At 42.6% G+C, this 14,692-nt stretch overlaps 1 protein-coding gene across 2 annotated transcripts in view; it reads right to left on the bottom strand.

The window, feature by feature from the left end:
- Positions 1-783: 783 nt before the first annotated feature.
- tsc22d3 (TSC22 domain family, member 3) overlaps positions 784-14,692 on the bottom strand; it is a 36,344-nt gene continuing 22,435 nt past the window's right edge. Inside the window, exons 1-3 of one of the 2 annotated variants that reach the window (XM_035161184.2) lie at positions 3,802-4,626; positions 3,238-3,289; positions 784-2,583 (exon numbers count right to left, since the gene is read on the bottom strand). In XM_035161184.2, the coding sequence (XP_035017075.1) occupies positions 2,314-2,583; positions 3,238-3,289; positions 3,802-3,926 (447 nt within the window). In that variant the 5' untranslated portion in view covers positions 3,927-4,626 and the 3' untranslated portion in view covers positions 784-2,313. Of the gene's footprint in view, positions 2,584-3,237; positions 3,290-3,801; positions 4,627-14,692 lie in introns of those variants that run through there. The other variant, XM_035161183.2, reaches the window with a different exon arrangement.

The raw sequence follows: 14,692 nt of genomic DNA, 5'->3' as shown, positions 1-14,692 counted from the left end.
CAATAAGATTCTTCTCTCTGAAGAGCCATTGTGCTAAATGGAAAATGCCTCTCTGACGTACGGCCTCTGTGGCTCGCTGCAGCTGTGTGCCGAGATTCACAGATCACATGCTCGTCATACTGACTTCGTAAACACAAACAAAGGCTCACAGATGGAATAGAAATCAGCATGCAGGCAAACAAGTCGTGGTGGAGTTGCACAAACCTGTAACAGCAAGGTTACTTCAAGGAACGCATTATGTTTTCTCTGAGATTAAAAAGTAGCAGTAAATTAAATCATCCTGGGTGTAGTCGAAGACGCCTCATCGGTCTTCCCTGCCTGGGTTTCCACTGAATACATTTCTCCATTGCATAGTATATAACCTTTAATAAGACTTCCATCAGGGAAAGAAAAACAGTCTGATGTGCTCTCATGTCTTTGGTTCGCCCATTTGACTGCAGTGTATTAGACATCAGCACAAGTTGTATTACTGACACATCACATATGGTTGTTAAGGAAGCACTCAAAAGTTTATAACTATCCTAAAAATAAATCCAATCCCATTCTCTATTATTGAACATCAAACTGTAGATGGGTTGTTTACTTCAGCTCTTAGCATACCCAGACACTTTAGTTTCAAGTAAGTGTAAAATTACATGTTTGTTTTCTTTCCTGTTCTGTTTCTCTGAAGGAAACCCATAAGTGTCATACTTTAAATTCTGAATCTCTTGTTTGGATCAAAGTCCTGATCCAACATTGGTTTGTGTCATGCATGCTGTGAACAAAACACAGTGTGTCAACGTATTGCGTCATGTAAACACAAGGTTTATTGCAAAATGTGCAGCTGTATCCAAACACTTCAGTGAGCAACCATTTTTCCAGGATACTGTACAGCAACAACACCGTTATCTTTACAAAACACATAGAAACTTTAGCACTAGCTACGAACACAACTTCTCCCTGTGAAGTTTCACACATGGTCCTGGTTTTTCTGTTGTTTAGAAACAAACAGGCAAAGTCTTTGGTAGCTAGAAAAACAACAACAGCAGAGTTCAAATCCTCTCTCACTACAGACAGGCACTGTTGTGATGCCATCGTTTTCAAGTCGGCATCTGAGCAAATTTAAAAAATGGACCAGATACTGGACGATGCTTAAAAAATAAAAAATAAATGCAGGAGTGCATCTGTAGCGAGGAAAGCAGTGGTTCGCTTTCTCGCCATCTCCACTACGTTTTTACCTCATGAGGTTTCGACCTTATGTACAATGTAGTTTTCCTTTTACTTTTAAGAGCGAGGCAAACAAGGCGAGCAGATGCCTGTTGCGCCCTACTTTATACATCTATATATATATATTTATATATAACATCTTTTAAGACCACTGTACAATGCTCCTATTTTACAACAACTGAGTTTTGTTTCGAATCACAAACAAAAACAGAAGATATAGCAGGATTAATTTCCCCCATAAGCAGCAAGCCCCAACTGCAGAAAGTACAAGATTACATGTTCTGAATCATTACAGCACACTGGTCAGTCCACTGCAGCGTCCGCCAGCCGTGACTGGCAGCTTCTACTGCGGCGACCTCCGCGGCAGCTCATCCTGGTGATTATTCTTTTTAGGCATGAATAAAATGCACATGAACAAATGAGCAACACATTGCATGTACAGGAGAAAGTCCGAAAAGTTATGTGGCTGAAATGTTGTGGCAGGGAGAGTCCTTTGAAACTTGTATGTTTCGTGACTGGACAGATCTGCATGATGGGGCTCTCTTCTTCTTCTTCTTCTTCCTCGAGACTTGGAGGAACGTCTCACACACGGGTCTCCTCTAGGCGAGCAGGGAATAAACTTTCCCCCTCGCGCACACTTTCCCAACTCGGCACCTGCAGGGCCAGCCCAGTCAACACCCTTCTCCTCCTCCTCCTCCTCCTCCTCCCTTCTCTCTAGTGCATAAGGGTGATGGCTGGAAGGGTTCGGCCAGGCAGGGGAATGCCCCCCCACCCTCCCTCTGTCTCAAAGCAAGCGCTCAGCGGTGACGAAGTCAGACCACTCTCTATTTCTCAGCGCTTTTGTCTACAAAAGAGAGACTAACGACAAAGAGCTGGACGGGATCAGAAGACGGGCCTGACACCACACCGGTCAGAGCGTCCCAGGTTCTGTTTTGTGCTCGTCAGTGTCAGCAGTTCTTTTGTGTCCCATCGATCATTTACAGCCCTGATGCTTCACCTTCACTGTCGAGAAGGGCTCTCAGCGGCGAATTTGTAACACTTTCATTCAAAATGGAGGTCCATTACTGTAAAGAGACAGTGGCTCTGCCCGCCCCAAGGCAGAGCCACTTATACAGCAGAGCCAGCGCTGTAGTTGCAGGTGTGCTGCTGCTGGAGGTGGTCCACGGTCACCTGGGCGCTCTGATTATCCAGCGGTAACAGCACATCTGTCGGAATGCGAGACTGGAACTTCTCCATCTGTTCTGGACTGGCCAGGTTCTTCAGCAGGTAGTTCTCCCTCTCAAGCTGGTTGTTCTTCTCCGCCAGCTCCTTGATCTGCTCTTTGAGGATCTCCACTTCCTCGCGCACCGCGTACATCAGGTGGTTCTTGACAAGATCCTGTTATGACACAGAAGAAGAGATGGATCAGTTTGGATACAAAAACAGAGAAATCAGCTTGGTTGCACATCAGATGCCAAAACAAAGATGAGCATTACCCGGAAAGATTGCTTTGGGAACGCATCCATTATTTTGTCTGTTTACTTGCATTGATCTCTTTTTACATAAGGTAAACACCAAAGTACACTGTTTTACTTCCTGCCCCTGACTCCCACACGTTTTACTCTTCATCACATGAACAAAGCAGACCGCCTGTGCTGCCTTCACATGACTTAGACTTCCCTGTGCGTGCACACAGAGCTGGTTTTGTGCAGAACGCATTAGTCAGTGGGTTGTGATCGCTCCATACGTGCTGATGCACAACATCTAGGAGGCCAAACTAACAGGCCATCTAAAAAGCTCACATGTTATTGTACCATTTATACTATTTGCACTGGTTGTAATGAATCCATATGACTAGAAGCATTAGCTCACTGCTAAATGCTAATTGTGCATTGTACAAGTCATTCAACTGGGCCTCGAACACACTTTGGTTACAAAGACATGCATGTACAGTGTCGTGGAACCAAAACTTGCGCGTTTGTCTGGTGATTTTGTGTGTGTGTTTGCATATGTATGTATGCGTGTGTGTGCGTGTGTGTTATCTCAACTCACCATTGCCTGTTCTATCTTGTTGTCAATGGCCACAACGCTAGCACCAGAGGCACTGCAGGAAAAAGAGAAAAAACAGAACATAAATGAAGAGTTCATAGATACAACTAATGTTGAGTTCCAGTCAAACAACTTGTTTCCAAACTACCAGTGTTTCCTGGAATCACTGCTCTTCAACAGAAAGTGAAACAGAAAGGAAAACTTATCTACTTAATTATTACTATTATTATAACTATTATTATTACTATTATTGTTGTTGTTGTTGAGAGTCAGCTGCATGTTGACCATTAGACCGTTATGCTGTTATTCAGGTTACAGTGCATCACACTCAGTGAGTCTCCACTGTGCAGTTACATGTTCAAAGTCCAAATAAACCGCAACACAAAGACGCACGGAGACTTTGCAGGGAAGACAAACAACACCACCACGCACCGTGCACGAGTATTGTAAACCGTTCATGTGCAGGACAAAGAGCACGGGCCCGTGTTGGGTTCGAGTTAAAACAGGTTCATGAAGGAAACCGTTGTTTTGAAAGCGCAGCCCTGGCAGACCGGGCCCCGTGTTTACCTGTTGTCTAGTTTGACCGACACGACGTCTCCTCCGAGCAGCGAGGAGAAGAAGGAGATGGAGAAGTTATGCAACTGGTACACGGCCACCTCCATCGGGCTTTTAGCGAACATCTCCGTGCTCATGTTGAGGATCACGCTCGCTTGGATCACGCTTCTCGCCACGTTTGCGGCTGGGTGTTGTCCTCGCTGTGTATCCGGGGTTAGTGCGTTCGGGTTTCGGGTGGTAGCGATGCACTGAGCCGCTGCTGTGGAGCCCAGTGCTGAGTCTGCTGTTGAAGCTTCGCCGGTGTGAACGAGCGACTGTCTGCAGCCGCTTCCTGCCTCAGACCGCTATAAGAGCCGCTGCCTCCGTGACGTCATCTGACGCGAGCCCACTTTAGTGCAACGGGAGCGGGTGGTGCTGCCTTCCCGTGCCGGAGGAAAAAAACGGATTTTATGCCATTGGCGTTTTTGACGCGGGTCCACGTTTACATAATAAAGCCAGAGGGAGGGATAATAAGGGACACGCGGTCACGAACCAATGGTCACGTATTCAGGGCGCCCAAATGTTTCTGTTTTATGACAATTTGATATTTATCTCACTGCTTAGGGGGATGTTTGTTTATTCTTTGGCACATAACATTCACATTTGAATAAGAATTCAGTAGCAACACAAAGAGCCTTAAAGTATCATACAATCAAGTGCACCAGCATGTTTACAATTCTGTCACGTTTAGTGTTTTAGTCTTTTTTTCATTCTTTTACGATTGTGTTCATATTCGTTTTTATGCCATTTTAGATACATTTTTAATTGTGTGTTTTTAATCATGAAGCAGTTTGTAACTTTGTTTTGAGAAGTGCAAAAATGAAAAAGATATTATTATGAACATAATCATTATCATAAACATTCAGAGCATTAGTGTAACCCAAACTACTGTCGTTTGCAGAGTTAATAATACTTTTAATTTGTTACTTTGTATTTTTTTACTCAATAATTGGCATTAAATAAAATAAAAACAGGAATGGTAATTTTAATGAATATGCAATAAAGCAGATACTTCAATTGAAATTCAGTATAAGGAGCATTTTTTTGTTATAACATCAAAACAAACTCACCACTGCACAAACACAGATTGTAGATACAAAAGTGATGTAAGTTGATAGGCTTGCATTGTTTTATTTTGATTAATAGTTATCAAACCTTAACTAATCAATGACAAAACAACTTTACGTCATCAGTCCAGTATAATAAGTCACCTGTCGTGTTTATTCTGCAATGCAGTACAAACTACACATCTCAATTCAGTCCATTTGTAAAAAAAAACTAAAGTCACTGGAACATTTTATATTGGATTCTACTTTTTATCTTTTGTAAACAAAAGCGCTCCTTGAAAAAACGAGCTTTAGAGGAGCACTTGAACGCAGCACTGCACATGCCCTTCTTCTGAACCTTTCTTCTTTCTCTTTATTCAACCCACAGACCAAAACTGTGCAGAACTCATGTCAATAAACAACAACATCATAACCAACAGAACATGTATAACCTGCGAAGCTTTGTACAAATAACTAACTTGTGTTGCTCTTAAAATGTTGCATATCACAAGGTTTTGTCTCATTTGATTTTTAACTAAACCATGATTTTTAAATATGCTTCTGTGTCTAGTATGTTAAAGGGGTCTTTATTTTCCAACTGAAAACTGAATTATTCTTCTAACTGCCTATGATTATTTTGCTACTCTTATTCTAATGATGACAACATGTTATTGTCCCCATGCTTGTTGTGCAGATGTGTCACAGAACATGCTTCAACGGAATTTCCTGCACGGTGCACATGTGCACACAGGTGAACATCTGCTGCAGCTGCCGCTGCACACAGGTACTTTTCCATCAACTTTCACTGTAAATTTCCCCTGCAGTATATATCTGAACTCTATTGGTCTCTAGTGGTGAAACAGTAGATCACACCACAGCCCCTGCAGTGGACACTGTTCAGCTGTTCCTGGACTCATGTGTTGACTAAGTAATTTTCCATAACCCTTTTTTTCCTGCTCCATAAGTTCACAGTTCCGGAAAAATACAGGTTGTTTGTCTTGCTTGGAAAACATTTGGAAAATTCTCAAGGGGCACTCAATGCCATTTAGTTATTTATTCAGTAATTTATTTACTTATGCAATGCTGTTCTTATCACTGACTCCTTACTTTCTTTACTTTAGTTTTCATTGTACTGCAGTTCACCCTCATTCGTAAGCCACAACATAGTCAAGGGTACTTTAAGGTAACGCAGACAGGTATTTGTTGTGTATACTACCACAGTTGGGCTATAATTAGTATAACTATCCACTCTACTCAACTGGCATTCAGGACTCGGTATGGCTCAAAAACCGAGGCACTGTTCCCCGCTGTGTGACCTCTGTCACTTCAGATAGTCTTTTGAACTTGCATGTTGCTGCATGTGACGGGAGTACACTCATACCTCATGCAAAATGTAACAAACAATTTGTGGTGTAAGGCCGACCACAGAAGACGCCGACGGAGGAAAACATACCTGCTGTCACTTTTTTCTTTGTCTCTCTCTACAGCATTTTCCACCACACACTGACAGTGGCTGTTATTGAGCAATACACCTTGTTTTCACTGAGGTGTCCTTGCAGGTTTTAATAGCTGTAATGTCATTGCCCAGCATGTCTCAGCTGTCACATTATGTTCCCTTTTGTTGTTTCAATTATCTGATTCGATCCTGATAATAAGCCACTTAAATCTCTGTTAGGGAGCCACTGGTGCAATATCATTTTTCTTCCAAATCACCAGCGATTTGTAGAACATTATCAACTCATCAAAAAAAAGAAAATTAATGGAACTTCCTTCTGAGTGCACGGACCTCACATCAAACACTAGTGTTCAAGCATAATTTGGTTTGTTATAGTTCATAAAATCCACGTTTCTTCAGTTTTATCCTATGAAGAACAATAGCTCTGTCCTCTTATAATAACACAATAAATTAGTATTCTGGAGTCCACACATTTTAACTGACAATATAGTGGGAAATTGGTTTTCCATGCAAATTTACTGTGAGACAGCAAGATTGGGAAGATGGAAAAGCATTTCAAATTACAATAAATGACCCAAGGCCCTTTCTGTTTTCTGTTCTACTGAACTAGAGGTCTTAGGTGCATGGACAAGGTCTTCTGGAGAAAAAGGAGTTGTGTTACGTGACAAAATGTTCAGAGTGGAAGGGCTGACTTTTGGTAGGCCTAACAAGGATAAGCAAAAAGCAGATTGACTGGGTATTAGGGCCCGTAGTGGCTGTCGTCTGGCATTCCGTGCTGTGGCAGTATAGCCGCCAGGTTTAATATCAGGCCCTGTTCTAGTGATAAGGGGCTGAGTTACCTTGCCCCGCTGTGATAGTCCCATTTAGGAGGGACGAGTCACAACAATTACCTGTGGCTCAGCTGAGACATATAACTGCAGACAGTGGGGAGCCGTCCTGTTCCTTTCCACTGAAACGCACCAGATAAGCCGAAGGCACCAATATGAGGACAGTCATAACCTTCCTGCTTTCTGCACGTCTACAACTGCGTCAATACAAATCCTAACAAGTAAAAGATATTTACACAAAGTAGTTTGTTTAAAGATATTGACCTATGCTACCTTTTCAAGATACAGCACCCCTCATATTTCTGTGGAACACTTACTGCCCGACCATGTTTGGCATGTGGCAAACCCAGTGAGTCACTGTAAAGCTAGGCCACGGTTTGCATCAGATGTCCCCGGTGCAAGAGCCAACTGCATTATATAAAACTGTGATTCATCTGCACCAAAAGCTGAAGACAAACGAGGCTGAGACACGCCGCCGGCTTCCCAGCTTTTGTTTAGCAAGGCTTTTGAGGTTTTTGAGACACCAGATATAAAATGTAAACAATACAGCCCAATGAGAAAGAGCGCCGAACAATTCCAAAGAGATTAAAACACTTCTATTGGATTAAGATTGCTTAGTTTTGCGGTGTTCGTCCCATCTGCACACTCACAATTAGGAATGCAGGGTGTGTATGGGAGTGTGCCCATTGGCCGCAGCCAGAGAGCGGCTCAGAGGAAGCTGTATGTGAGGGCAACACGACCGACTACAGCCAATGAATACTGAACACTCTCCATACATCAGGACAGCCAGAGGCAGTCATTGAGGCAATCGTCTCATCAGCGCTGCAAGCACAATACCTAATACTGACATTTAGAGATAGATGTTGAATAGTATTTCCAAATACTAGATATACATTAGAGAAATGGAGACGAGTGAGTCATATGGAGAACAGGTTGCAGCTTCACTTACTGTTGCCAAGTAATGCTATGAAAACAGTTTTTGGCTTCAAATGACTCATAATGCGACCATCCACTCTGAGTGGAGCTGCAGGACGAGCCATATTTCATGACAAATACAGCACCACAGCTCTACATCATCTAGACACTGACACACAGCTGTTACCGTCCATCCTCTCCTGAATTGTCTTTAATGTGCACATATGTCACTGTCACGAGTCACTGTCACATCCAACACCCACTTACACACAAGACAAACTCTCCTGGCTGCTACCCTCTGCTGCCCCACTTACCGCCGATCTAGCCTCTTGAACAGATTTGGTGAGTAAGGGGGCGAGTAGCTTATGGCTCTCTCCGGGAAGCTGAAGTGCTGGTGGTGGCAGCAGATTCTGTGGTGTGGCTCGGCCAGCCGGAGGGCACATACCGTCCTGGGAGAAGGCAGCCGAGGCTCGACAGAGGCAACATGGGCGAGACGTGTCTGAGAGTGTCCCATCTTGGCTTCCAAATGGACGCCTGTTTGCGAGGCAGGACTCCTTTGACTGCTCGTTCACTGTCCTACTGTTATTTGTTCTCAACCAATGTGTACTCAGAGCACAAAGGAACAATTGAGCTCTGGCGATACCTCTGGATATGCAGCCATAACTGTGAGTGCCATGCTCAGACTGGCACTCGTATTGTGTGTCTCCAATTCAGTGGAACACAATGGCCCCAGAGTCACAATACAAATGACCGTTTCCTGAAATGGTTCATCTCCACAGTGCAGTAGTGTCAGACAGACAAGGCAGGAAATCTCTCACTTAGGATATTTTCACACCTTTAATTCTGATCCATGGTCCGAACCAGGGATCATGTCTCTGTTACATTGTTTACATTTGATCCAGTAAGTTTTGGTTTCACCTTGCAATTTAGGGAGCGTGCAATTCGACTTTTGTATATCATACATATGTCCTGTTGTCATCACCTACGTGGCCTGTGTCTACCTCTATTTGATTTGATTGCAGACGGGCCTGCATCTGACATTTGCATGTTGTCAAGTTGTCTATTGTATTTGCTAACTATTTTTGAATAAAGTCCATAGAAGAATCTAGTGTTTCTGTTTGAGTGGAGAAAATGAATGAACCATTTCACTTTGTTAATTTTGTTGCCACTGTAATATCATTATATTATAGCAGCAAAATAAACATCCTTGTCGTTCAAACACTATATCAGCAGACGTGAGGACTACAAGCAATCCTGCGAGCAACTTCAGCTGTCCAAAAAATTGTTTTAAACATCTAAATCATGCTTCAGTTTAACCCAGACCCAGAGCACCTCTTTAGGTCGGACCAAACTTTGATCCATTGTGGCACCTTTCACTTCTGTTATTGCAGAATCTACTGAAAAATCTGTTGTGAAAGCGCCTTTACTTGGCCTGAAATCAAGTGATAATTTGCCAATTTCTGGGTGAACTATGAATACGCAAGAGTAGTCTTTCCTGTCACTGTTTATAACACACAGAGTTTATCCTTTACTGGACGGGCTGAAAAAGAAAAATGAAGCGTATACACACTTCTCCAGGCACCACTACAACACCGCGTACCTTGTTTATTCAGTGATAATGTGGGTAGTAAATCATAGTTGGTTCATGATGTAAAACAAACTTGTCCTCCTTATAATGACCTTGTCTTGCAGCAGACTTTCCAAAACACTAGAGCAAATATCATATTCTTTGCTCACTTATACGACCACCTGCTACGCAACATGGAGATACTGTTTCACAACAACTTCTGATTCGTAACTTTAAGTCAGTTAAGCAGATGAATTAGCTCAGTGGTTTCTTATGTAATGCTTCAGATTACGTGTGTGGCACGCACAATCCCCAAAACACACAGAGATTCTGATTAAGTGGGTTTGCCCCTTTCGGAAAGCCTCTTTGTCATCATGGCTGTAATTAATGTACTACTGATTTGGAGACCTATTGGTGCAGGTAAAGGTGTAACAGAGAAACGTAAGCTGCTCTTGTCACGATCACTTACATGCTGCTTTCTCGTTTGGCAGTTCCGCATGAATGCTTCACATCTCTGTCTCAATTTAATCCATTTTGCTGGCAAGTGGAAAGTTCAGATATTTGACACGGTACACGGTATGTGATGCAGAGACAGAGTTTGGAGTTACATGACAGATAAAACCGGTTTCTGCATGCTGCCTTTGGCTTTCAAGATTCACCACATAGGTAATAATGTTGCGACTGATTGTTATCTCTGCCCAGGAGGCTCTTTTTTTTTTTGCCGTGTGTCTGTCTGTCTGTCTGTTGCATGACCCAAGGAAGAGTCCGGTCATTCCAGATCCAGAGAAATGGGCGTATTCCCCCGCTTTCCTTAACATGGCGAGATGGGGCGTTGGCCGTGGTGGGGTTATGCGCTCTTTGAGTGCCCTTCTTGTTTGTTTATGACTTAAGTTTAGCATGATGGGACAAATGTGATGTAATGCGTGCAGGGAGGGAGCGTCAAGCCCATCTGTCGACACCATCAAAGAGAAAGCTTCATTCAGTGTCTGTCTGAAATGTTAGTTTGTTGTTTAGACTTATAAATATTAATGGAGCAAATTAAAAGTAACTATCATTTGATAGGTGTCATTTGGTTAAGTGATTTCCTATACCCCACTTTCACTAACTCAATAAACTAGCTGTGGGATTTCTGTTTCACTTAATAATAACTGATCACAATGTTCTCACGCAGCATCATCAGAGGGAGGAGATGACTCGTACTGGGCATGTTTACACCCATCGTGTCAGGAGCAGTTCCTTGGAAAAATTTTAACGAGAGGATTAAGACATTTGATACTTTTGTTTTCACCTTTGCCAGTCAAATTTAATTGGTTGGTTGTTCTTATGGTTTTCTTTTTTTCTACCATCTACAATTTCATGACTTGTCATGTTAAAAGACAAGCCGTCTTTTTCTGTAATGTATAGTTTATTTTTCTTTAGCTGAAACTTTCCCCTCTGCTGAAACCACTGGGTAACATCACAGCGACTATATATCTTAGTTTCTTTGCAAACCACTTGTTTTTGTTTTTCTAGTGGTGCCATGTAATTGCATGTTCTCTGACAATTATCTCCTCACACACATGACCAATGCTGTCTGTACAAATATGAATAGACACATCCAGAAGAACAGTAAGAGTGCATTACAAGATGATTATCCATCTTATCGTTTCGTTTTAAGTAACAGCAATTCAGTTCTGTAAATATCGGAATCAAATGAATTAGGGGTAAAGACAAAAATAAAACTCACTTGTGCTTTCATGAAAGCAGAGATGTCATAAATCCTGTATGAATGGAATCATGGTACAACCAGGTTTCATGCCCCTTTGTTAGTCGAAGGCCTTAAAAGTTACAATATGTAATGTAGACATCAGGACTAAGTCTGCTGTGTGAAACCGTTTTACTTGTTTTCAGAAGTCTGGATATTTTCCAGAAATCTTTCGGAGGGGCTGTATGAGTCATTGTTACAGAAGGAGTGAGCCCATGTGAAAAAAATTACAGCGAGCGATTTGATATGTTGATGACGTTTCTAACATGCAATGGATGCAAAAGTGAAAAAAACAAAAATAATATAAATATGTCAGGTTGAAAATGAATGACTTCAAGACGTCAACTTGGGAAGACAAAACCATTTATGAGCTTTTGATGAAATGTCCTGCCTCCTGCTTGCAATACCAAGGCATCACAGCTCGCCTGAATGTTTCGGACATGTTCCTGTTGCTGTGAACGCGTCTGACTCTGAGTTTGTCCTGCTGCGTTCTTCATATGTGAACAGCAAACTGCCTGGACCCAATTTTCAGTCCATTTTAAGGAGCTCATGTCTGAAAACGTCTTTAATTTGAGACACAGGCCCCTATAGAGCCACGCTTGCATAGGTCGCTGCAGAAAAGTTTTATTGTGATTTTCATGGTCGGAAACATTGCGCCACTTCTTCTTTTCTAATTGAAGCTGAAATCAGAAGACGTCACAAGCAGGCGTATGTGTGTTTGCTCACATCGCTGCCTTTCAGCATCTGTGGAGGATTGTATTTCATGGATAAGTCCCTTGATAGAAGATCTCCTTTGCTATGTAACATCTGCCTGGGTGACATGCAACTCTTTGATCATTACTTCTAAGAAGACAAGATGGGAACTTGCTTTCCTTGAATCAGTTTCCTGAGATAACACGACGGCCCACTTTCATGCTTTGATTACCAGAAATTACAACACTTAATTTCAGTAAACATGAAATGACGTACAGTTCCTTTACAGTAGCCTTCACCGGAACTAATAGCAATTTACAGCAGGATGAGGTGCGCTGGAGCAAATGGTGCTGCGCCGTGTAAGGCCGTTAACAAGCTCGGGGTCCCCGCAGCATCTGGCACTGGCCTGTGATTCAGCAGAAGTCAGACAGCTTCAGGCCATAATGTATAGATGTACAGTACCTTGTGTTCTAACAGGGGAATGTCCTGGCTAAACTTACAGTGAAAACTGAAATAGAGCCAAGTCCCAGAGGAGTGAGTTGAGGAAGCATTGCAGTATGTCCGGCCGTATTCGTACCCCCAACCCTGCATTCCCCCCAAAAGAAGTAACTGTATGTTCTAGTCCATAGCCCATAGGATTGCCATCTGTGTTTTAGTGCAAACATGTGTACACACACATAAAAAATCTGTCTGCTCTGGAAGAGCAGGGATTTAACTCTCAGTTAAGTGATCTCGCTAATAACCCTGTGAGGCTCTACGAAAGGTCAAAGGCTGTGAACCCAATTGACCAGGCAGTGATAAACAGCAGTGATCATTGTTATTAGCTGTGTCGAAGCCCTTTGACTTGTCACGGGTCGCGTAGCTTATCACAAACCTTTATGAGAGCAGTGGGGCGGTTCATTCTTTTTTCTGTTCTGCTGTATTTAAAATTAACACCACACAGGTTTGAATTCTAAAATAACTCTTTATATTTCTGAAACAAAAAAAAGGTATGAGAAAGGTTTTGCCACCTTTAATGTAGTAACACAAAGCAAGAATAGCGATGTTTAAAGCGATGAAAAATATATCACCCCCGAGTGGCAATGGCTGCCACTTTGCATCATGACAACTGTGATATATACGTCTGTTGGATAGATCATATCCCAGAACAAAAGGTTACAGAGTTCAGTGCCATCTGTCTGTGTTCATCTGTTCCTCCAGTGCAAAGTGTACCTCAGCTGTCTGAGTCGTGTGGCTGTGCGTCAGAATGCTGACATCAGGCTATAAGATACAGGCTGCTCCAATACTCCATCACAAGACTGTCATGATGCTGAGAAGTGGAAATCTATAGTCATGTGCTGCGAAACTGATCGATCCTGCAGGAAAATCAATGGGCTCGACACTATCAGCTCGAAGTTTCACTTTTTACTGAAAATTGTTGGGCTGAAATGAGCTGCATATGGAGTTTAAACATTGATATGTTATTTGAAAAATTGTTTTGGCACCACACATTTATCATAAGCAAAGAGGGCTATCACTGAGAAGACTGGTGACGTTGACGACTGAGAATCGAAGAATCTTTGGACATAACCACTGAATTGCCTCATGAGTTTTTAAAGAGGACAAAAGACAATCCAAAACTTCCAAAAAAGTGACAGAGAATATCTTGTATTGGATTGAGGGATGACGAGAGGCAATTATGAGTAATTTTACTGATTTGTTCTTTCTGGAAAATAAATTGCAAAATTTGTGGTGTTTCGCCTTTGATCAAATTTAACAAGAAAGCAGCACGGTGATTAAACTCCTCAATTAGCTGCATATAAAATTTCCTTTTTCTGTTTTTCTTCTTTGCTAAAACATCCATCACTGTAATTGTATCTAATTTTATTCTTTTAATCCAGTCCTCCCTGTCATCTCTCCCTCTTTGCATCTCCCCACTTTTCCCATCATGTTCCCATCCAGCTGACCTTGCAGCTGCGTGACCTGAGTCACCATCAACTGGGACAACACGGAGGGAGCTGGGCCCTCGATGAGCCGTCCCCCGGTGTGTGTTTGTGTGTTTGCGCGTGTTTTTGTTTGCCCGCGTGTGTATGCCGATGTGTGCGGTCGGCCAGACGCTTGCACACGCTCGCATGCTCATGCACGTCTGGCCTTGTCAACAGGGTCTGGATTTAAGTGGATGATAGGCACCCTGCTATCTGGCGCTGTCGGTGTCGTCCGCACACTGAATCGTTCCCACAGACTCCAGCAGGCTTCTCTGCTGAGAATTAAAGCTAATCCTTTGTCACCTGCGAGATGACGAAGGGGCAATGATTCAGTTCCCAGGGAGAACTTGAGACAAGTCATTGGCGGTCATTGCTGAAGGAAAGTGCGTTAACAACTCAAATCTATCAGTAGAAGCATAAATCCTATTTACAATAGCTATTGTTTGATTTTTTTGTGTGAAATCCTTTCAGCTCCATGGCCTCCATGTAATAGATATCAGTGACCACAGCAGCATTTTTACTAAGTTGCTCATATTAGCCTGAGGAAGTTTCATCAGCCCCCGAATTAAAGTGATCTTTTCAAGCCAAGAAAATCTAATCAATCTCCTCCAACAAGACCACAGGAATGACTCAGATCAGAAGTCACTCACCT

This window comes from Hippoglossus stenolepis, chromosome 7 (assembly GCF_022539355.2).
Source record: "Hippoglossus stenolepis isolate QCI-W04-F060 chromosome 7, HSTE1.2, whole genome shotgun sequence".
Taxonomy (NCBI): domain Eukaryota; kingdom Metazoa; phylum Chordata; class Actinopteri; order Pleuronectiformes; family Pleuronectidae; genus Hippoglossus; species Hippoglossus stenolepis.
The sequence above is the reverse complement of the archived record's forward strand: the minus strand, read 5'-3'. Positions and strand labels throughout refer to the sequence as shown.